Source organism: Bidens hawaiensis, unplaced genomic scaffold (assembly GCF_021521415.1).
Source record: "Bidens hawaiensis isolate Kalapana, Puna unplaced genomic scaffold, B.hawaiensis_p1.1 tig00008375_1, whole genome shotgun sequence".
Lineage (NCBI taxonomy): Eukaryota > Viridiplantae > Streptophyta > Magnoliopsida > Asterales > Asteraceae > Bidens > Bidens hawaiensis.
Genome location: NW_027491593.1, coordinates 714651 through 739595, shown reverse-complemented (window position 1 = coordinate 739595; position 24945 = coordinate 714651). Strand labels below are relative to the sequence as shown.

The 24945-nt window shown below is 42.2% G+C and overlaps 1 protein-coding gene across 1 annotated transcript; it reads right to left on the bottom strand.

Moving 5' to 3' along the window:
* Positions 1-280: 280 nt before the first annotated feature.
* On the bottom strand, positions 281-8310 carry LOC143637665 (GDSL esterase/lipase At5g03610-like). The gene is made up of 5 exons (XM_077104999.1): positions 8240-8310; positions 7921-8163; positions 2784-3055; positions 2390-2696; positions 281-708 (listed from the first exon to the last, which is right to left on the bottom strand). The coding sequence occupies exons 1-5, from the start codon at positions 8298-8300 to the stop codon at positions 494-496; spliced, it is 1098 nt and encodes a 365-aa protein (XP_076961114.1). The 5' UTR covers positions 8301-8310; the 3' UTR covers positions 281-493.
* Between the last annotated feature and the right edge of the window lie 16635 nt (positions 8311-24945).

Here is a 24945-nt window from a genome sequence, read left to right as displayed (position 1 = left end):
AAGCCCGGTAGAGTGGGCGGGTCGGGTGGGTTCGGATGACGGGTCAAACAGGTCATTACAAAAAGAGTATTGGTTTGGTTTGGGTCAACACAAGTTCTATTTAAAATGGAGTCAGGTTGAAATGAGTCAATTCAAGAAATGAATACAGAGGGATGGACCATTAAGGATTGGGTCGGTCTCAGATTGCTCGGGTCGACTTGGACAGGAATGATGAATTGTTAAACATACACACATGTGACATGACATATACAGACACTATTTTCGTATCGAACAGGATGATTAGTCATTTAGGTGACACTTGTTACTAAAAGCGTATCGAACAGAATGGTTGTAATCGCCATTTTCGTATCCATAACAGATTACAAAAAAACTATGTCAACCATTTGTTTGTGAGTTGTAACCCTGCTCTTTTATTTCATTTCTATCAACATTTGAATTTAGCAATACAGAGATGCCAAATGGCTACATGTACTAAGCCATAATAATAAGCAAACTAGTAGTAAATGCGGTTCAAAGAAGACTGAAGTGTCAAATACACAGCTCGCCATCCGGCTTGTGTTGGGTGAACCGTGTCCCAGAAGAACACAGACTCGGGTTCTTTACAAACCGTATACAACTTCTTTCCATTTTCATCCACACTTCCACAGTAAGCGTCACTGCGTGTAGCTACGCAACAAGGCTTCAATGGAGTAACAAACTTCGAGCTACCTGAATTCCACGAATCATTTAAATAAATCTCAATAAAATTTACAAACATTGACGGTCCCATACTTGAATATGTCTCTCATTATTTGTTCAAAATGTTTCAGATTTCGGGTTTTTCTGCCATCCCTAAATAGAGGTTGAAGAGGTAGGTCCCAGCAGAGCCCAGTTGGACCCGCAGGACTCACCTTGAAGAGAGACGTCTGCGCAGAAACCAACTGGATCCGCAGGACCCACCATGCTCAGAGACGTGACGTCCTTACGCGCAGTACGCAAGCTGTTCCCGCAGGAAATGCCTCCCAATGGTGAAGTACTCCGCCTGTTCCCGCAGCTGCGGATACAAGCCATCAGGGAAGGCCACCCGCGCAGCAAGGCTACACGCACAAGGCACTTAGCTCTCAATAATTCAGTAGTCACCTGAAGGAATGAGCAAAGCCGGGAACAATCCCGCACAAAGGCGGGAGGGGGAATACTCCCGCCCAAATAAGCCAGTCCGTACGATACTGGAGGATCTTTTGTACTGTACCTGACGAGGTATGGGCAAAAGATCTGACCAGAGATACGACAGCTCATTGACAACAGTATGGCGAGCAGCATGCTCTTGTACTGTATGTCACTATTAGCCGCTGCCTACTCACCAACTCCTGTCATACCACGTGCATAGCCGGCAGTTGGTGGAAAAGGAATAGTACACAGCAGGCCTTGTCACTGTCAGCCGCTGCCTACCCACCAACTACCAGCATGGCACGTGCGTAGGCCACAGTTGGTAGAACAGGAATACTATTCAGCCGGCTATACCTTCTTGGAAACCTACCTTCGGCTATAAATACCCCAAATGGTATGATCATCTAATCTCATCTTGTATCTTACATCTTATACCTGATATCTGCTCTAGCAATCTCTTAATATACACTTATATTCAAGAGCAATCTAGTCTGATTCTCACGCCGGAGGGTGGTCACAAGGAGGTACCCCCCCCCTTCTCAGTGACGAGCTCACGGTGTCTGTTTTGCAGGTTATCAGAAGAACCATCTTTGCTGGGTCTAACCCCTCGTGGGAAACATCTATTTAACCCCCAGATTATCCGTAATCTGCCCGGGGCCGATTAGTGTTTCTTCAGAGGTGCAAAAGGCCCGGTCCCAAAAAGGTTGACTACTTAAAAGATTGTTTAGGTCCGTTCCTAAACAAGTTTGGCACCCGTCTCTTGGACTAGTCCAGCAGTTATTGCAAGCGGGAACCAAGCGAAGGGCCCATAACCTTTTTATTTTTTTCGTTTACCCTTAAATTATTTTAATTAAGAAAACTATATTTCTAAAATATTAACTACAATATGTTTTAATAAAGCATAAATTATAATACGTGAGAAATAAAATCTTGACTGTTCATTTGTGAAGAATAAAACTATACTTTTGTAAAAAAAAAAATAAGCCTCAAAGTTGTATTATAATGCATGAAAGTATAATATTTGGTATTCATAATGTAATACTAAATTACCTGATAAAAAAGATTATTAATTATATAAAATAACCGTATTACATGAAAAAAAAAAACAGTTTTACGTATTCGACTTATAGGATCGGGCATTTAGGACAGGACATTCGGGCTTAACAGTTTGTGCATCTCTATTGTCTAAAAGTCTACCCGAAAACAAATAAAAGTAATCAAGTGTTAAAAAAATATTGCATACCTGTAAAAACTGTTTTGCTATTTAACACAGTGTTGAACGCGCTAAACGTATCAAGAATGATAAAGCTAGAATCTTTGGTTTCATTGTTCAGTGTCGTCATGGCCTGCTGCAACAACTGGTTATGGAAGTTGGATAATAAATTCACGGTTTGGTTACATTGTCGGTATGATGAAAAGACGGTTTCCTTTGGGAGGCATCCTATCGGCTCTATGGTAGCCACCAATACTCGCCTTATGCCTGTATCATGAATCAGCTTCAAATCTATTTCCATTTGATCAACAACACGCGTAATGAATGCAGGCAGTCCCTGTACATAAACAACTGTTTTCAATAACATAATTACATAAACCATAATGCAGTCATAAACCGCAAACCTTAAATCCTAAGAGGTTACCTGTTTAGTGCCACCTGCGGAAGAGTAAGCATTGTAGTCATTGCCTGAGATCATGACAAGAGCCAAAGATGATCTTAAATCCCGCTTTGTGTAAACTTTGTCTTTAATTAGTTTTTGAAGAAATCCAATCTGGGTGGTCATGTTTGGCAGCAAGTTGCCAGTGTTAAACACCCCGGTTCCGCCATGAGCAAAGTTGAGTCCACGTCGCAACTTGCCTGGCGCGTATTTTCGGACGTTATATGGCAATGGAGACTTGATCCCCATAAACCTGGCTGCAAATTCATAACATATTAGAGAATTCAACAATGTATATCTCAGGGATATCAGATATGTGCATAGGTCAAATTCCTTGCACAATATCAAATTATTGTGAGAACAAAAATAATAAATCTGAATCGTTTAATTTTTTTAATCAAATGTTGATGCTTTTAAATATTTTTACTTTTTAACATATAACTGCGCATGTTTTGTACTTAAAAAAGACCATTAAAACCAATTTACCCGTTTTCTTTATTGTTTTAACCGTTTAGCTACACATGTGTATGCTATGTGTACGTAATATAACCTAAACCTACACGTGGATTTTATGATTTTATACATAAACATAGTTTTCTTCATACTTTTTTGAATTACATGAAAGATAAATAAATATATATAACATATTCCACTTTTTCTCGCAATATATAGTGTTATGCATATATAAACATATACATACATATATTTATATTGTTCTTTAGTTAAAACTGTTTCTAAATTTATGGCCTATATATATGCTTATCAAGGGCTGCCTTGTGAAGGGGCGGGGAGGGCGAGCGTTCCGGGCCCAACCTCCCATGTAGGCCCGAAAATTTTAAAATTATGTTTGTGTATATATTAAAAAAACATGTATTCTTAATGTTAAACTCAATAACCCAGTTCATGCCTATTTCTATAAAATAAAATAGAATAAAACATAATAAAAATTGCATAGCCTAAACCATAACCAAATAAATTCATTTAAAAATTTAATTGTTTAAACCTAATATAAAAACTTTTTACTTGAGGCCAAAACTTTAATTATATTCAGATAAAAAAAATGTTGGTTTTGGATTAGTAATCATAGAAAGAATGGTATGATTCAACACTCGTTAATGATTAAAACAACTTTAAATTCCCCACTTAAGGGTTTTGCTTGGGAAATAATAATGATTTTTGAGTATAGAAGATGGAAGACATAATGATAAGTGAAACAGATCAAAAGTATGAGGTGGCAAAGGGGCACTGTGGCACCACACAAAGGTAAAGCTACACTTACCCCACAAGCATTCAGGAGTCTCCTTACTTTGTGCGTTTTTAAATTTTTATAATGAAGGACTAATCTTATTCATGTAAAAGGTATTAATCTATTATGTTATTTTTTACATTTTAGCCTCTTAAATTTACAAGAATGCATACTGTGGATCATCAAATAGTCAAATGTCCAAGTGAACTACACGTAGCGATACGCTATATGTTTGTGTTTTAAATGCTTCCATACGACAATGTTGTCTAGGTCATCTGGTGCAACAAATCAATTATTTTAACGGGTTTTAGATGAATATTCAACAAAATAACATTTATTTCATAATGTATAAGAACTTTAGGACTTTTTATATGATGAAGCACGTGAAGAGGCAACATACCAGGCCTCCTTGGAGTTTAACACGTATTGAAACAAATATAAATTTATGCTGCAACGAAACTATTTCTTAAAAGTATATAACTACTGTAAATTCAAAGTTAACTTATTATTCAGTATTTTTTACTCAACTTTTAAAAAAGATTTACTAAACTTTTAAGGTATATTGGTTTTTAATACTCTCAGCTTTCCCTCATTGGTAGATAAAACTCCCAACTTTCAATTTGTCACACACCACTCCCAAATTTCACCATATTTTCCTGTACCACTCCCCGTCTAAATGAACACTAACCTCGTTAATGTTTTGGACTAAAAATGCCATTCAAATTAGTTGAGGGGTAAAACAGAAATTTTATTTTTAACACGCAACCTCCATTTCCGGTGACCTCGTTTTTCCGGCGACCTCTTTTTTTCCGGCGAATTTGAGTTTTCCGACTATCTCGTCTTTCAGTAAAATGGAGATGGTTCAGAGGTGTAAAAAGGTGATGGAGATCATGAAGATTATGCACCGGTGGAGATATGATGAAAATGGTGCTCGCCGGAAACCTGCAATTCGATTTTCCGGCACGCATGCGATCCCCAAAGGTGGCTGGGTGAGACATTGGTGGTGGCGGGGGTTGCGGTTTTGGGGCGGTGGGCGGTGAAATGATGGATATGGTGTTCGCCGGAAACCTACAACTCGCCAGAAAACTCAAATTCATATGTGAAGCTCGGTGAAATGATGGATATGGTGTTCTGAAAGACGAGATAGCCGGAAAACTCAAATTCTCCGGAAAAAAATGAGGTCGCCGGAAAAATGAGGTCACCGGAAATGGAGGTTGTGTGTTAAAAATAAAATTTCTGTTTTACACCCTCAACTAATTTGAATGGCATTTTTAGTCCAAAACATTAACGAGGTTAGTGTTCATTTAGACGGGGAGTGGTACAGGAAAATAGGGTGAAAGTTGGGAGTGGTGGGTGACAAATCAAAAGTTTTAAACAAATCATATTTTTACGTAGTTTTAAAAACCAATATCCCAACTTTTAAACAAATCATATTTTTACGTAGTAAATCAAACTATTTGCTTTCATCTAACATCGTTTGAAGGAAGTTATCTCATGCTTTTTATCCTCTATATAAACTTAGCTCGCCACCGGCCCTTCCTTTTACATTTAACGTGGGAACAAAAGCTCACTTACGGGCTCTATTATGCAATATTGTTTTGCTAGTTTGGTACTTTGGTTTATAAACTAATGTAAGCTGATTTGTATTGAAGATTCTTTATAAACCAGCTTACCAGGTAGGAAACACCCATACCATCTAAACGATTCCAATTTTAAAAGGTGTTTTCCCTTGTTACATATGTAACAACATCAAATATCATATTGCCTATTAATGTAACAATGTTACAAAATAATGTGTCCTTAGTAACCACCATATAAGTTGATGGGGGTAAAACTCTAGACCATAAACATGTATGTGTGTTGAATACATGATATATATGTATGAACACATGAGCAAATATGAGGCAACGTGTCATTAATAACTAAAGAGGATAAAATTTAAATGGTTATAAGTTTTCAGGCAAATATGTATTGACACTTTGTCCATATGTAATAATTTAAAAAGGTAGCCGGCTCCATGCCTCCCATCACAAGCTAGCAACAAGCATATATCACAAAAACTAAGGACAAAAGTTTATAAATATAATACTGAAATCAAACAAATGGGTGAACAAAAGTAAAAGTATAAACGTAAGGTGGGGCACGGAATCATGGCTTTCTGATGACTCGGCTGGGGCATCGTATCATATCACATACACTCTTTAAAGTGATCAAATTCTTTTTATAACGAAACTATTTAAACAGGTGTATGTCGTTTTGACGGTCTAATTATTGGGTTTGCAGTTTGCTTTTGACGGTTTACTTATTAGGTAAATGCTCAGAAATTTAATACAATTCGAGTATTTTTTTATATATATATTTTTTTTGTAATTTTGGAAGTTGGAACGTTGATTATGTACGGAGTACTACTGTACTGAATCCTTTTAAGAAGTTTAATACAAACTAATGATCTTGAATTAAAAAAAAACCGGTTAGTTATTGTAAGTTTAGCTAACCCAACCACCCCGGCCGGTTTAGTTTGTCGTTTTCAAAACTATGGAGTCAAATTCGGTCGCATTGAATGATAACACCTCTGATCTTAACAAGTACAGGTCTAGTTATTAGTTTCGGTAAACTTTTATAAAGAATAATAAACAAAAGAGTATCAACAGGATTAAGTATTAGCTAGCCAGCATGTCAACAATATTATAAGTCCACACAGGGTTTAACTGTTAGCACTTGACATAAAAAAACGTAACTCATATATGCGAGTCGATTTCTTACATTTTCTAACGGATTGGTACCCGATAAGAGTTGCTTGATTGCTTCATTTATATATTTGTTACATTTTATAGATAACATATCATTTTTCTATTCCATTTATTAAAATCAATGTGTTTGATTTTGATTGTTGGAATCTTTAATGGTACAAACTACAAAGGGACTTCTTCATTATTGGTGGAGTTGGAACGATAGTGGTTTGCTAAAAAAACAATAATAATGTGTACATGATCATAAGTAGTATAAGATTATATTTAAACATAGAGTTTTTGATTTTGTCAAAATCAGGTAACTAAATATTGTGTATTAACGGTACTTAACACTTTTGATGGTATAAACTATAAAGCCAAGATTATAGTTAAGTGCCAAATTAGGAATTATCTTTTTAAATATTGTTCCTAAGTTAAAAGTAATGTAAAGTAAACATTAATAGCAAAATTCATTTAATTATATATTATACTGAAATGACAAGCATAAAACTCTTCTCAAAATGCATATTAATCTCTTAATGTTACCGTAAAACTCACGGACTCACTATTGCTAACACTAAGAAGAGAGAAACTTTGCGTTAACTACAAGACCTTTATTTTCCATTAGTAAGAAGCAATGGTATTGTTTTTGTTTTTTTTAATGAAGATTCAAGTTCAAACCGTGACACGACAATGTGATATTTGAGTACGGTCAGCTTATGACCTACATCAATTCTAAATATCTATATGTAACTCTTCGACAAGTATTTTTAAACAAAATGTTAAATTTATAAAAAAAAGTACAACCATATCTATATAATTATACACCTTTTCATAACAATATCGGTTAAAAGGGAAGATGGTAATATTGCAAACAACTTTTATATTTATAATATTGATCAATATTAATTCTACTTTAAGGGGTTCTTTTTATATTTAAAAAATAATATAAATGCACTTATTTTCAGAAAATCATAATAATTACTGTACATAAAATGTGGGTAAAACAGTATTTTGCTTTACTATGCTTTGGAACCATGCTTATTATTATTATTAATTTCCAGAAAGAAGATATAACATGACACGTGGAATTATATAAGTTAAAAAGTATGGATTAATATTAATATTATGGAGCATATATACTGACCGAGGTAATCGGTGAGTACACGGCCGTCGGAAAATCTTCCGGTGGGTTTTCCGGGGAAAGTGGCACCGTAGGGTGGTTTCCAGGAGTTAGTCAGTGACTTGGGGTTGTTTCCGGTATCAGAATACGAGTCTCCGAACACAAATAGCTTACTTGGTCGGACTCCGCGGTATATATGATGATGATGGTGGTGATGCTTTGGTTTCTTGATAATCTGATCATGTTCATTCGCACGTACAGATTCTCCTAACACATGGTTTGTAGTTAGTAAATTAACAGCAGCAGGTGAATGTTAAATGTGTTCAGGCGAGTGTAAAGTTACCGGCGAGGAAGAATAGGAAAATGATGAAGAGTGTGTAAGGGTGGACACCGTGGAGTTCCATTAATTAGAGAGAGGAGAAAAGTAAATCGAAATAAGACTGTGACAAGTATATTTTATATCAAGGAATGTTGGTTTGGGGGTGGTGGTGGGGTGGGGTTGTGTCTCGGGTCGTGAGAATGCCATTAACAAGGTCTGGTATGGTGGGTAAGACTTGTTTGCTTTTATAGGGGTAAGATTTGTGACACCCGAAATAATCATACCTGATTATTTATAATAGTGTTAGTATCATTAACCGAGTTGGGTCGGCCTTCAGGTTTTGCGAGTGAGACTAGTTTGCTCACCCCTAGCACTGTATTCTTTTAAGTATTTAAGCATTCTTCAAATTTTGTAGAATTTATCATCTGGATAGCTTAAACTTTGTGGCTTCTTTGAATTTCATGTTCTCTTGAAATTAACTTGTTTTCAATTTATAAATAAGTCGAGCCAAGTTGGCTTGGTTTATAAATGAGCTGAACTCTAAGCAAAAGTAAGATGGCTCAGTAGTTAGTAGGTAACATGATTGACTAGTTTATTTACGTTAAGCCTAAGTTTTAATGTTATTTATCAGTTAGCCCACATAGTATGGACCATAATCTCAACTTGAGAACATCCTAATTAATATTTATTAGAATATAACATTTTTACTTAAAATATTAAAATAAATATTTAATTTTAAATTTATGCGAGTGCCTCGATCTTATTTGAAGTGCAATTTGAATAGCTTGAGAGTACAATTAAAAGTCTTACATCGGACGTGGTTCAAAAACCTTGTGGCTCACTTGAAGCTCATTCATAAATAGCTTGCTCAAAATTAGCTTGTTATAAAAGAGTCGAACTAAGTCAACTTGTTTACAAAAATGCTATTTTGTAAATAGTTTTACAAACCGACTATACTCGGTTTTACTCTTTTATAAATACGCTGATTTTAGTCAAGTTATACCTGAACGACCTTGAAGAAACACTAATCGACCCCGGGCAGATTACGGATAATCTGGGGGTTAAATAGATGTTTCCCACGAGGGTCAGGTCCGGTAAAGAAGGATGTTCTTCAGATGACCTGCAAAACAAACACCGTGAGCTCGTCACTGAGAAGGGGGGGGGGGGGGTTCCTCCTTGTGACCACCATCCGGCGTGAGAATCAGACTAGATTGCTCTGAATATAAGTGTATATTGAGAGAAATAGCTAGTGAAGGTAAAATACCAGATGATGATACCGTTCCAAGGTGTTGGAGTATTTATAGCCGAAGGTAGGTTTCCAAGCAGGTACAGCCAGCTGTATAATATTCCTGTTCTACCAACTATGGGCTACGCACGTGCCATGCTGGTTGGTGGGTAGGCAGTGGCTGATAGTGACAAGGCCGGCTGTGTACTGTTCCCTTTCCACCAACTGCAGGCTATGTGCGTGCCACGACAAGGGTTGGTGAGTAGGCAGCGGCTAATAGTGACAAACAGTACTAGAGCATGCTCCTCCTCGTACTGTTGTCGGTGAGCTGTCACCCTGTGATTGGTTCATGGGCTGCTTTGGTCAGATCTTGTCTATTTTGTCCATACCTTGGCAGGTATAGTACAAAAGATCTTCCAGAAGCATACGGACTGGCTCATTTGGGCGGGAGTATTCCCGCCTTGCTCATTCCTTCAGGTGACACTTAATTATTGAGTGCCTTGTGCGTGTAGCCTTGCTATTAGTGCGGGTAGCCTTCCCTGATGGCTTGTATCCGCAGCTGCGGGGACAGGCGGGGTACTTCACCATTGGGAAGCTTTCCCTGCGGGGACAGCTGGCGTACTGCGCGTAAGGTCTTCATCTCTGAGCATGGTGGGTCCTGCGGAACCAGTTGGTCCTTGCGCAGACGTCCCTCTTCAAGGTGAGTCTTGCGGGTCCAACTGGGCTCTGCTGGGACCTACCTCTTCAAGTCCCCCCAGTCCAATGTTCTTCTCATGAATTGTTAATAAGTGAGGTGAACTTTAGACTTAAGCAAGGGTTTTGAAAAGGATTTAGTTTTAAGGTTGTCCGTGGGGATTCTTCCCGCGGTTTCCCTAATGCCACGTGCAGAAATTCCCGACTTTTCTGCTTGATCTTTGGGTATGATGCGGGTAGGTGTGTAACCTCCTCGCAAGTCAGGAGCGTTGAGTTTCACTTGTAGATTATCCACGAGGTTTTGGTAGTTTTAAACATAGTGATCAATTATGTTAAAGAACCAATTCCTTCCTGGAGCTTTAAACAATCTAGTTCTCAACGTTCCCACTATGCGTGGATGTTATTTCCCTTTCCGCAAGAATGGCCCAGAAGATCCTTCTTGGTTTCGATTCCCTGCGAGTGCTAAGTATGTGAAGGGTTTCGCCTTGACACTGTACCCGCACTCGTCTTATAGTTAACTTACTTCCAAGGTATTCTTGGCGTCCATTCCCTGCGGGTGCTAAGTATGTGAAGGGTTTTGCCTTGACACTGTACTTGCACCTGTCTTATAGTTACTTGGTTGCCAAGGTAAGGGGTATTTTCCCGCTTATTTTTGAATCTTTTTGAAATTCAAAGAGTTGGTGAAAGGATAAGAACAGTCCAAACTGTTGAAACGTCGTCCGACGGTTTCTCCTGACAGTGTCAGGACGTGCAGGAAGTTATGGCGACGTGACAGTATACGGTCATTCCAGGCGCTTTTTCAGGTGCGTGGGTGCGATTTTTCGGGCGCGTGGCCGCGAAATTAATGGCACGCGTCCTTTCAACAGCTGTTGCCAGCTTGCTCTTTGCCACGTGTCATAGTTTCATTGCACCTGCGATTTCTCTCTCTTCCGCATTAAATTCATCGCATTAATTGCGATGAGTATATAAAGGGCGAGAGGGTGCACCTTAGTCCTCACTTTCACTTCTCTCTTCATCTTCTTAAAACGATTTCCGGCGAATACTCAATATTCCGTCGAGCATTCTTCTGAAATCGTTGTTCTGTACATCCAAAACATGTCGAGGAGGCTGAGTTGTTCGTCGAGAATCCGACGTCGACGTCCGAAAAGGACGACAAGAGCACTGCCGGCGAGTGCCAGTGCGCTCTTCCTACTGACCTCTACCAGTACATCGTCCGGAAGTTCATGCTCGAGCCTTTCGAGTCTGAGTTTCCGGAGCCTCATCAGACGGTGTACGATGCCCCCAAGGGCAAGATAGGGGTGTACGCTGCATTCTTCGTCTATGGGAATCTGAGGTTCCCATTGACGAAGTTTGTGTACCGTGTTCTGGAGAGACATGGTGTACAATTGACGGAGGTACACCCAATGGCGATCGCGAAGATCCGCCATTTCGAGTGGGTGTGCCTCATTATGGGTGTAGAGCCCCATGTCGACCGCCTGATGACCTTCTACTCCTGGAGGTGCATCCAAGGGTGGTACACCCTGGTCAACCGGATCAAGGGTCTGAAGATTTGCGCCACCGAGCGCAGTCTTCGGTCGTGGAAGCGGGAGTTTTTCTTTATCTCCGCTCGCGTCGTCCCCCTTGCGATGACGTTTAAGAATGGGAGAGCACTCCCCGCCCTTCACGCCCTCAACCACCAGGAGGCGGAGTGGTTCGCTAAGATCTCCCGGATCCAGACTCCGGTGTACCGCTTTGCGGAGTCCGGGATGGTGATGCTTGGGATGAGCCGGGTGTGGAAGGAGGCGTCCCAGATTCCCATCGTCCTCGAATACGGTTTGAACTCTGTCCCTTATGGTATGCTCTGTCTTCTTTGTTGATATAGGTTTTTCTTCTAACTGTTTCTCTTTTTGTTTAAGAGGGAAACGACTTGCAGTCTCTCCTGCAGCCGCGGGAGAGTGATGGTCCCGCTCGGATGGGTACTCGTGCTCTGGATGAGAACGAGTTGCCCATCCTTGAGCAGACGGCGGATCGGTTCGTGGAGATCTACCCGCCAGGCCACGAGATCCTGAGCGCCAGGCGGCCAGGTAACTGAAACCTCTGCGGGAATTCCTCTAATTTTATCGTCTTCTGATGAGGAATCAGCAGATGGTCCTTTATTGGCGAGGAAGAAGAAGGCTGCCGGCGGGAAGGGGAAGGCGAAGGTTGCCTCCGCTGCCGATCCGGTGAATCGATCCGAGTCGGAGACCGAGAGTGAAGAGGTGGCGGGGAACCCCGGTGGTGTTAAGACCACTGCTCCGGAGGTTGAAACGGCTGTCACCTCCGAGCAGCCCAGGACGACGATGGTAACCGGTACGAAGAGGCCGGCTCCATCGGGTTCGTCCCCGCCTGTTCGCTCCTCCAGGCTCAAAAAGACCCGTAAGTGTTCATAATTTTAACTTCTTATCTTTCCGCTATTATACTTATTTATCTTGTCTTCGTGCAGGCGTGGATGCTAAGGCATTCCAAAGTAGAGCGGGAGGGAGCAGCTCTGGACCCATGAAGGTAGGTTTGGTCAACCTACCCGAGGCGATGACCCAGGCGGCTACGCCTGCTTGCAGTACTGGTTCGGTTACTCATCCCGTTGAGCCAACTGTTCCAGCTGTAACCTTATCCCCGCCGGCTGTCAGTGCCATTTTCACCTAATCCATCACTGAGCCGGCGGTGATATCTCTTGCGGGTTCTTCCGCAGCCGCGGCCACGGTTGTGAGTTCACCTCCGGTAAGTTCACCTCCGTTGGTTTCGGCCGCGGCAGCCTCCACCACGTCTCCTCCGGCGCCTGCGCTACGGCCGGTCCTTCAGGTACGTTTGGGGTTGGGGCGTCTAGCCAATCCTTGCCTCCTTCCCATATCCTTGACCTTTTGGATGGATATCCCTTAGGTTCAGGTGATGGGTTTGGTGGCTATCGGCCTGTTGTCGACCCTACAGGTGCGTAGGGTTATTTTGGCCTATATCCCTTTCATCATTTCTTTTCCTTAACTGTTTTTTGTTTTATTGCAGTTCGTGATTCCAACGAGGTGTACGCTCCTCGGTGGAAGATCCGCCGGGGAACGACCCTCCGGACTGCTGAAGACTGCGTCGAATGGGCGCGTCACGCCGCCCCAAGCGGTGCGCTGGGGGAGGCCATGGCCAGCTACCAGAAGGGTAGGCTGTCCAACGAGCTTCGAATCCTTCTCGCCCGGATGCAGCCGCGCGTCGAGCTACTTTGTCGTGAAAACGACAAGTTGAAGACGGCGCGTAGCCTTGAAGTGGCTCAGGCGCGGGACATCCGGGAGGAGAATGCGAAGCTTGCCGCCGTTGCCGCGGAAAAGGAGAAGGCCTTCAAGGCCCTTGAGGTTGACGTTCAGGCTCGTCTGGAGGCCCGTTCCAAGGCTGCCCAAGCTGTTAACGAACAGCTTCGGTTGGCTAAGGAAACTGCAAGGAACGCAACCGAGAGGGCCACCAAGGCTGAAGCTGCTGCTGAGCCTCTACGCATCGAGAATGAGGAACTTAAAGCCAAATTAGAGAGGCTCCAGCAGGCTCATGATGCCTTGGCCATGGAAGATGCCAAGAAGCTCCAAGAGATCTTGGACCAGAGGGGGGTGCTTGACCATACTGAGCGTAAGCTAAAGGGCGTCGAAGAAGCTGCAGCCAAAGATGTGTTGCTTGCCAACCTCACAAAGAACGAAGCCGAACGCGCCCGTAATGAAGCTCAAGCTGCCCTCCAGGAGGCTCTGGTTGCCAAGGAATGGCTTCTTCGAGAAGCGTTGTCGCAGGTATGCGCAGCTTCCTAACTTCTAACTTTACGTTTTTCCTTACTCTTGAGTTTGACAAACTTCTGTTTTGTAGGTTGTGCATCGGGTGTTCACGAACACGTCATATGACGATGCGATGAGCGCAGCCCTCAACGCTTCTCATGAGGATGGGGAAAAGGCTGGCTTCCTGCTTGGTATAGGGTTTGTTGAACAAGGCATCCCGCCTTCCAACTTCCCTCTTTACAATGTGGATACTGAAGCTGCGTATGACCAAGCAGTGAATCAGTATGCTGCCTTCCCGCATCCGGTGGTGGAGAAGGTGAACGAGATTGCTGCTGCTGATGATGGGCTAGCTATCCTTAAAGCTTTCCTTGAATCGCCACACTCTACTGATGGTGCGGGTCCAAGTGGAAGTGGTCCTGAAGCTTGATCCTTAAGATCCCTTTCCACCATTAGAGTAGATTTTTATTTTTGTATAGCTTCTTTTGTATGCGGGTATGTACCCAGCAATCTTTGTAATATTTGAATTTCGATGGAATAAAGATTATTTGCTAATGCCTTGCCTTGTTTATTTCACGCATATTTTGATTTAACTTAGCAATTTCTTTAGTACTTAGATAAGTTAAATTTTCAATGTGGCATGTAATAAGTTAAAAGTTTTGCTTCCTTTTTCGTGATTGTGCGGACCGTCACTTGCACTTAGGATGGCCAAACTTTACCTATATCTGACCTGCGTGGAAGTTTTCCTCATCTTTTTCCTTTGAAATTTTCTAAGTGTTTTGAATAAGTTAACCTTTTATTGCGCGGTTGCCAATAGGTCAATGTTCAGTTTCCTTTATCATGATTGTGCGGGTAGGACCGTCACTTTCATTTATTGGGATGACTAAACTTTACCTGTAGCTGACCTGCGTGAATGTTTTCCTTAGAAATTTTTACCGTTTTGTGTTTATGCGGATTTTGCCGCCTTCCACACGCAACGACTTACTTCTTCCCATATTTATGCGGTGAACACCGGCACATCAGCGTGGGAAGTTCATACGTATAAAGGTAAGGCTATCAACACAATGTGAAAGGAGAATCATTTCCATTAGAAGTGGCTCTAGGCCTTTTCTTTACAAGTTTGGAATTGATCTACATGTAACATTTGCGTAATTGAGCTCCGTTCCATGTTCTTGGGATAGGAGTGCCATCGAGCCTTTCGAGCCGGTATGCGCCTTTTCCCAAAACTTCTTTGATAATGTATGGTACTTCCCAGACCGGTGCCAGTTTTCCTGGGCGCTCCTGGTTTGAAGCCTCGTTGTTACGCAATATGTAGTCTCCTACATTGAAGTTGCAGAGTTTTACCCGCGTGTTGTAGTACTTTTGCATTTGTCGCTTGTAGTTTTCTTCACGCGCTGCGGCTAAGTCTCTGCGTTCCTCGGTTAGCATAAGGTCTAACCGTCTTTCTGCATCATTGTCTTCTGGCTGAATCAAGACCCTTGGTGAGGGTAAACCAATTTCGACTGGGACCATGGCTTCAGTGCCACAAGTGAGGCTGAACGGGGTTTCTCCTGTACTGGCCTTTTTCAGCGTTCTGTTTGCCCAAAGGACGTGTGGAACTTCGTCTACCCAGCCGGATCTGTGTTCCAGGAGTCTTTTCTTTATGCCTTCGACGATGCTTTTATTTGCTCTTTCCACCTCACCGTTACCTTGCGGGTGTGCCACTGAGGTAAAGGTGTGGGTGATTTGAAGTTCTTCTAGCCATTTTTGTAGCTTCTTGTCAGCAAAGTTGGTGCCGTTATCACTCACCAAAGTCTGTGGAAGTCCAAAACGACAAATCATAAATTCCCAAATAAATTTTTTAATATGTTTTGCGGTTGTTTGGGCTAAGGGTTTTGCTTCTATCCACTTGGTAAAGTAGTCGATGGCTACTACTAGGAACTGGACGTTTCCTGCTGCTGTAGGAAATGGGCCTGTCACATCGATGGCCCACTTCTGAAATGGCCATGAAGAGGTGACTGGAACAAGTTCATTCTTCGGGCGATGCGTGTTGGGTGCGTAGAGCTGGCAAGACCTACACTTTCTGATGTATGCCAGCGCATCCATATGCATCCCCGGCCAAAAGTATCCCGCGTTGTTTAGTTTAGCTACAACAGCGCGTGGACCTGCGTGTACTCCACAGATGCCTTCGTGTACTTCCCTTAGGAGGTAGTCAGCATCCTGGTTGTCCACGCATCTTAAGAGTGGGCCAAGAAAGTTACGTCTGTAAAGGATGTCATCAATGAGCTGATAGTTTAATGCTTTACAACGTATTTTTCTTGCCTGTGTTTTTGACTCTGGTAGTATACCCGCTGCAAGGTATTTTATTATTGGTGTCATCCACGTTTCTGTGCTGGTTTGGATGACACAAATTTCCTTGTGCGGGACTGATGGTGCTTCGAGGAGTTCAATGCGGATGTCCTTTCCCAAATGGGTGAAGGCTAATGATGCAAGCTTGCTTAACGCATCCGCAGATTTGTTTTCGCTACGCTTGACGTGTATGACTTTACAATCATTAAAATCGCGCATAAGGGTTTTTGCTTGTGCGAGGTACAGGGCCATTGTGTCGTTCACGGCCGTGTACGTTCCATTTATCTGATTGGCTACTAACATGGAATCTACATGGGCTTCCAAGTTTTTCACTCCCATTTTACGCGCAATTCTCAGCCCTGCCAAGAATGCTTCGTACTCGGCTTCGTTATTCGTACTTGGAAAGTCCAGTCGAATAGCGTAAGTGTATTCTTGGCCTGCTGGGATGGTTAATTTCAACCCTGCCCCTGAACCCTCGTTGTTGGCTGCTCCATTAGTGTAGAGTCGCCAGACATCATTGATGTCCTGTGCCGGGGAGGGTTGAGCATCCTCCTGGCACTCTTTCTCCCGCCAAGGTGGGACTTCTGCAATAAAGTCGGCCAGGACCTGGCCTTTCATAGCTGGTCTTGGCTTGTACTTTATCGCATATTCCCCCAACTCAATTGCCCATTTGGCTAGACGTCCCGATAATTCGGGTTTGCCTAAAACTTTTGCTAGTTTGAAGTTGGTGAGAATGGTGATTGGGTGACCCTGGAAATATCGTCTCAGTCTGCGTGAAGCTTGTACAAGTGCTAAGACTAATTTTTCCAGGGTGGAGTACCGAGTTTCTACGTCTGTTAGGACACGGCTAACATAGTAGATTGGCATCTGGATGCCTTTCCGCTCTGCTAGCAGGACCGCTCCGGTTGCTCTATCTGTGGCGGAAAGGTATAGGATTAATTCCTCCCCCGCTTCTGGTGCTGTGAGCGTTGGGAGTTCAATCAAGCGTGACCGAATCTCCTGAAAAGCTGCTTCCGCTTCTGGTGTCCAGCAGAATTGCGTTTTCTTTAAACAGTTCCTCAATGTTGACACGAAAGGAAATGACTTATCCGCATGGTTTGCCAAAAAGCGGTTAAGTGCAACTAGTCGTCCATTCAGTGTCTGAGCTTGCTTGATGGTAGTAGGTGATTCCATTTTGATAATGGCTTCGACCTTTTCAGGGTTCGCTCTGAAGCCATCTTTAGTGACGATGACCCCTAAGAACTTCCCTTCTTCCATCCCAAAGGAACACTTGCTCGGGTTGAGCTTCATGTTTATCTTCCTGAGCGTGTTGAAAGTTTCTTCAATGTCTTTCAACATTGCTTATGCGTCAGGGCTTTTGATGACCAAGTCATCCATGTAGACTTCCAAGTTCCTCCCAATTTGGGCAATGAACTCTTTGTCCATCAGGCGTTGATATGTGGACCCGACATTCTTAAGTCCGAATGGCATCATTTGATAACAAAATGTGCCATCGGGCGTCCGAAATGCGGTTTTGTCCTGATCATCTACAGCCATGTGGATTTGATGATACCCCTTATACGCATCCAGGAAGCATTTAAGGCGAAACGGTGCTAACGAATCTACCTTAAGATCAATTTCGGGTAACGGATAACAATCTTTGGGGCATGTTTTGTTTAAGTCTTTGAAATCTATGCACATGCGCCATTGTTTGTTATTCTTCGGTACCATAACGGGATTTGCAACCCATGTTTGATATCTGCTAACGCGTACGATGCCCGCGTCAAGGAGTTCCTTGACTTGGGTTCTACATGCGTTAGCTTGTTCCGCCCCCATTACTCTGCGCTTTTGTATGACTGGCGTAAAAGCAGGGTCACACTTCAGCTTATGCTCTGCCTTACTTCGAGGTACACCAGTCATGTCAGCTGGTGTCCATGCGAAGATATCAGCGTTTTTCAGTAGTAAGCGTTTGAGTAAGGTGCGCGTGGGATCAATGACTGTTGGGCCAATGGTAACGGCCTGGTCCGGGTATTTGCCATTGAAGGCCCATTCTTCCGGTTCGGTGATGGTTGGTTTAGCCATCTTTGTTTTAGGTTTAGATTAGACAGATGCGATGCATACCTGGGGAATGCCGGTGATCATCGCTACACCCTCAGCTGTTGGCCATCCCATCATGCCGTGGACTGAAGATACCACGGCGTTGAATCTTGCCATCCCGTCTCTCAAAGAGAATGTCGTATGTGTGGTGTGGCTTCCTCATTACGACAAAGTCCACATCTTCTGTGCGGGAGTGTTTCCCGTCCGAGAGAGTGACGGGGAAAGATAGGATACCCAGGGGGGTGTTTGTACAGCCGTCGAACCCTTCCATCGAGGCGCAGACCGTTTCCAGGCGTTCCCTGTCTTCGTCATCTAGCTTGTCAAAGAACTGCCTGTACATCACCGTTGACGAGGCGCCGTTGTCAGCAAGAGTGCGTGAAGTGATGTAGTGCCCAAGCTGGCTTTTGATGACGATAGGGCCTTCTTTGCTGGGTCCTCCTGGCACTCGCGGGAAGCGCACTTCAGCTTCCTTCCACGCGCATGGTTCTGTCGCTCGTCTTTTTCTTCCTGTGATGTTAGTATGAACCATGTGGATGCTGATGTCAACGGGCTTTCGTCCATTGCCTTTATACCGTTTCTCATTCCTCCCTCCATTCTTGATTGATGCCACAAGGTGTGCAAGTCTTCCATCCTTGACGAATGTTTCAACTATATCCTTCAAGGATGTACACTCCTCTGTACTGTGACCCTTTGTCCCGTGGAAGTCACAGAATTTGCTCTGATCCGCATTAGGTCGTTGCCGGATCATTGGAGCTTTTGGCCATGGGAGTTTTTCGGTGGCAAATATCTCCGTGACGCTTTTGGTGAGTGGCGTCCACCGGTGTTTTCGGCTTGAAGGGTGCGTGTTATCCCTTCCGCCAACAAGAGGGCGAGAGCTGGATGAGGTGTCAAAGTTTACCCTTTGCCAAATACCTAGCTTCCTCTTTTTGTTCTGCCGGGCGATCCGAACATTGTTTTCTCTGGTCCTCTGCGTGTAGAGATGTGTACTTTGGGGAAGGTCCCTACCCAGTTGCTTCTCTGTCTCGGCAAAGCGCTTGGCCGCCGTCATGATGGCATCCCATGTGGATGGCATGCCGTCCTTACCCGTCAACGTGCGGATAAGCTCTGGGTATTCGGCACCCTGGATGAAAGCGGCGCGAACAAGATCTTCACTTATGTCGCCCAGACTCAGCTTTTTGGAGTTGAAGCGAGTGATGAAGTCTAGTAAAGATTATTCTCCTCTCTGACGCAGTTGAGGATCGTCCACTGTTCTTCAGTATATTTCCTCTGTTGACTGAAGTGTTGGCTGAACTTGTGCTGAAAGTCCGCCCAATCATAGATTTGGTGGACCGGTAAACGATCGAACCACGCCCTGGCCGCTCCAACCAGCGTCATCTGGAACATATAACACCACGTGGGTTCCGTCCAGCTGCTGACGGTTGCCCCCACTATGAATCTGTTCAAGTGATCATCAGGGTCGGACATACCATCATAGGTGCCGATGTTGGACATCTGTTTGGCACTTTTTGGGGCGATTGCTTCCGCAATGTCCCTTGCAAACTTGGACTTTCCCGCATTTGCAGCAGTTGGTCTAAAGGTTTTGGAGAAGTCACGTGGGTTTCCTCCCGCGTTCCTTGGTTTGAAGGTTTCTCCAAAATTCCTTCTTGGTTGGAAGTCCGTTTCCTTACGCTTCCCTTTCGCCCTGTGACGAGGGTTTGCGTCGGTGTCGTATTCCTCCCGATCATCGTCCGAGTACTCGCACTCACTGTTCATGTTGAGCTGTTGTCGAGTACTTCCGAATTCGTCAGCCTGTTGGAGTGAACGTAAACGTTCATCCAACTTAGCTTGGAACTCTTTCTGACGTGCTTCGGCCCACGCCTTAACTTGATCGAGTGTTTGGCGAGGGAGCGTCGTCTGTTTATCCAACTGGGCATCAGTGAACCCCAGTGAAATATTGTTTACTGCACTTGCCCCGGCTTAGGTAACCGGGTTAGTGTTCGTAAAATTTGTATAACCGCCGGTGTTCCTCCCAGTGGCTGGGGTTGTGGTTACCGGGGTTTCCTGGTCACTTACTGGCCTTAGGACCGGAGTAACGTTAACGATTTCTTCAGAAATTTTGAAAAAACTGAGAATTAGTTCTAGCTTTTATGCACGGATGGCGCCAATGAAGAAACACTAATCGACCCCGGGCAGATTACGGATAATCTGGGGGTTAAATAGATGTTTCCCACGAGGGTCAGGTCCGGTAAAGAAGGATGTTCTTCAGATGACCTGCAAAACAAACACCGTGAGCTCGTCACTGAGAAGGGGGGGGGGGGTTCCTCCTTGTGACCACCCTCCGGCGTGAGAATCAGACTAGATTGCTCTGAATATAAGTGTATATTGAGAGAAATAGCTAGTGAAGGTAAAATACCAGATGATGATACCGTTCCAAGGTGTTGGAGTATTTATAGCCGAAGGTAGGTTCCCAAGCAGGTACACCCAGCTGTATAATATTCCTGTTCTACCAACTATGGGCTACGCACGTGCCATGCTGGTTGGTGGGTAGGCAGCGGCTGATAGTGACAAGGCCGGCTGTGTACTGTTCCCTTTCCACCAACTGCAGGCTATGTGCGTGCCACGACAAGGGTTGGTGAGTAGGCAGCGGCTAATAGTGACAAACAGTACTAGAGCATGCTCCTCCTCGTACTGTTGTCGGTGAGCTGTCACCCTGTGATTGGTTCATGGGCTGCTTTGGTTAGATCTTGTCTATTTTGTCCATACCTTAGCAGGTATAGTACAAAAGATCTTCCAGAAGCATACGGACTGGCTCATTTGGGCGGGAGTATTCCCGCCTTGCTCATTCCTTCAGGTGACACTGAATTATTGAGTGCCTTGTGCGTGTAACCTTGCTATTAGTGTGGGTAGCCTTCCCTGATGGCTTGTATCCGCAGCTGCGGGGACAGGCGGGGTACTTCACCATTGGGAAGCTTTCCCTGCGGGGACAGCTGGCGTACTGCGCGTAAGGTCTTCATCTCTGAGCATGGTGGGTCCTGCGGAACCAGTTGGTCCTTGCGCAGACGTCCCTCTTCAAGGTGAGTCTTGCGGGTCCAACTGGGCTCTGCTGGGACCTACCTCTTCAGACCTTCAAGCAAGCTATAAGGTTTTTGAACCTTCTCTAATAAAAGGATAATATATAATATATATTTTTTTGTTTTTCTCTCAAGCTATCAATAGCTCTCCAAAATAAGTTTTTTACTCACCAATAACCGCAAACTTAAGTTTTTATCAACTTCTTATTGGGCCAAGCATATGATATATTTATTGTGCTGCCTATCATCATTCATCAAGATTAACAATTTAACATGAGGCATCTTTCGTTTGTTAGAACTTAAATATTTTCTATTCGGCCCAACACCTGGAACAAATTGGGAAAGGAGCCCACTGATTTTTCACGAAGTCCCATTATATTTTCGATTTATCATTAAATTTTAAATTCATTTTTAAAGAAATTTAATTTGAAAGGGGTTAGCGGCGCAACTTGCTGTTCGCTTGCAATCTGTTTCATGTAATCGCTACATTGCTTATATAGAGACGACTAAATTAGTAACAAAGAAATTTTGTCAGAAACACAGAATCTCAACTTCATTATTCCAAATCAAGAATGTTTTCTCAAATACATACCAAAACAAAGTTAACGAATACACAATAAATAACTCGAACAAACATAAAAAGAATTCAGATATTCATTGTGACCATCTGATACAAAGACTTCGTTTAGAAAATACGAAGAAAACAAGATATTCTAAACAAATTTGTGAAACCCTAAATTGAGGGAGAAGAAATTCTAACATAAAAGATACAAATGAACCAAACATTCTTTTAAACGGGTCAGTCACACAAAATCTATAAGCCCAACTTCCAAAGCCCATTGGTCATCAAAGCCTATCAACTATAAGATTACCTCCAAGCCTTCAAGCCCATTCTTCAATTATCCTAGTCTCACTAACAAATAACATAACTATATACAAGAACAAAGTATTAGAACTAAAAACATACAATATTATATAATATTTTTTTTATCATTCGTATTCAACTTTGACACATTTCAACAAGTTTTTTACTTTCTATAATAGTTGTTAACAAGTTCGTCGACGCTTAAATAAAACAAATTTACATATTTAAGAAAACAAAACATGTTGTGGTGACAAACCGACACAAATTCGCAAATTCGTTTGGTACTGGGTTATAACACCGAAACTAAAACAAAAATAATTACATTAACAAAATATGCCCATTGACGCTTTAAAACAACGCAAATTTGGTTGCACTGAAACTAAATCATAAACATAAATTAGCAAGCTTAATAAATGTATTAAAAAAAACTTAATAAGCAAATTTAAAGTTATAACAATAATAAATGATGAATGTAAAATTCTCTTTTTATCAATGCATATAAGAATAATTATTACTAAATATTTATATAACCAAAAAAATTTGAGTGATGCAACAACAGGCTTGAACTTGAAAACCGCACCTATCAATTTAACAAACTAAACAACAACCATCTGGCCATAACAATATATTTGCAATTCTTCTAAACAAAAAAAAAAAAGAAAAAATGACAAACAGAAATTCTTTGTGACACCAAGAATTGATCTTTATCTATATAATAATTAATGATAAACGTCAAAATCTCTTACTAAAATCAACGTTCCCAGAATTGTATGTACAAATAGCCATTCTGACTATGTCTATTAAGTTTTCAGATTGGTACTATCTTCAAATCTTTTTCCCCTTCTAAATCTCGTATATTCATACAATTGCCACTTCAAACTTTATATTTTGTTTTTAAGGCTTTTTATTTTATTAATATATAAACCCAAGAAAAAATAATAAGTTACCATAATTTTTTAAATTAGTTGTATATTTATATTTAATATGTTAAGTTATTTACGACGTCGTACGACACCTGAAACACTGTTTGACGACTCTGGCAGACCCGACCAATAAGACAATCAGTTCAACGACAATATACAAATGGTGGAAAAGGTTTGCTTAAGATTCATGAAACAAAAACACTTCATCATCACCAAAGCAAGGCGCTCTATGGCATCATTCTCAAGGCGGTTTATGCATTTGGAGAACAATGAATGAAGTTATATTTTCCAATAAACCGGCTTCTCTCTCAAAAAAATTGGAGGATATTAACTCTATATATGGTTCAAAATTCACTCGTCGTATAAAATTATTTTATGGCTAGATTACTGCAAATTCTCCTTGTAATTTGGTTGTTGGTTGTCTGGTCTCTAACTTCTTGCTAGCTGTTTAATGAAATTTTGCCGTTCAGAAACAAATGATGATAAAACCATTATTGTAAGGATGAATTTAAGATTATTATTTTAGTTTTAGCATGAATAAAGACCCAACTAAGGCGATAATCAAAAATGACGTACGATATGCAAATGTTATTTCGTAATTATCATAAATTTATTCGAACGATGCTAGAAATTGTGATTCGTGAAAATAGAATATGTTTGTAACTCATGCAAAAAATTACAGATTTATGCTAAAAGAATAAAAGCAACATTTATCTGATTCAATTCAACTATTGACTTCTTTTTGATTAAAATAGTTTCTGACTTGAAATATAGTTTGTTTAGGTTGTTGACGGAGTTAATACCGATCTTTACCTCATTCAACAACCTTGATCCCGTATTATCATCATCTCCCGCATGTGTATTCATCGCTTTGTCTTCATTAACACCTTGAAGTTTGAGGTTAAGAGTGTAATTTGAGCATTTTAACTTCTTGCATAGTTGCATTAATTAAACATCTAGATAAGTTACTGGATAGTTTTGTTCTTTGAAACGTGTCTATTACGATTCTCAGTCCATACATTTTGTAATCTTGTAACTAATCAACTTTTAAAGGAACCAATCGCGTCTCCATCTCTGACGCATGTCAGCACCAACCAACCGCGTACATGGACGATTCATTTCAACCACAAGGATAGAATTTCGCGCAACGATGAGAAATAAAAAAGGAAAAGACAAAACCCTATTAAAAGAGAACTATTAAGTCTAATATCTATCTTACCTCGCTCGCGCGAGACAAGACACATTAGACTGGGGGGGCTTGAAGAGGTATGTACCCGCCTTAACATCGAGCGGGGCGGGTCAACCCACAAGATATAGACAAGAGGCTTGAAATCAAGATATCATGAAGGCACAAAGCCAAAACCTATGCGCACGGCGCATATCACATATGCTCACGCATCACATATGCTCACGCATATCATATATGCTCACGCATCACATATGCTCACGCGTATCACATGCTCGCGCACCATATATGCTCACGCATATCACATCTGCGCGTGGCGCATATCGCATGCTCACGCATCATATAGGCTCACGCATATCACATCTGCGCGTGGCGCATATTACATATGCTTGCGCATATCACATCTGCGCGTGAGAATAAAGAGAAGACTTCGCACATCCTCAGGATAGGCGCGTATCACACGTGCACATAATCAACCTCGTCCTTATCCAAATCAGGATAAGGACAACCTTGATTGTGCTCGTCAGACAACCTTCCAGAAGGTATCCTTTAAGAAATAAGAATATGCTGATGTTGACAGCTGCCAATGAAAGGTGGACAACTCAGCAAAACCCATGTGCTACCACGTGATTGCA

Bases quoted from the DNA above. Each gene is read 5' to 3' on its own strand.
- LOC143637665 (XM_077104999.1), bottom strand. From the start codon at position 8,300: ATGGAACTCCACGGTGTCCACCCTTACACACTCTTCATCATTTTCCTA. The intron at 3,056-7,920 runs GTCAGTATATAT...ATGAATTTGCAG, and splicing joins TGTACTCACCGATTACCTCG to CCAGGTTTATGGGGATCAAG. The intron at 2,697-2,783 runs GTAACCTCTTAG...GTTTATGTACAG, and splicing joins CCGCAGGTGGCACTAAACAG to GGACTGCCTGCATTCATTAC.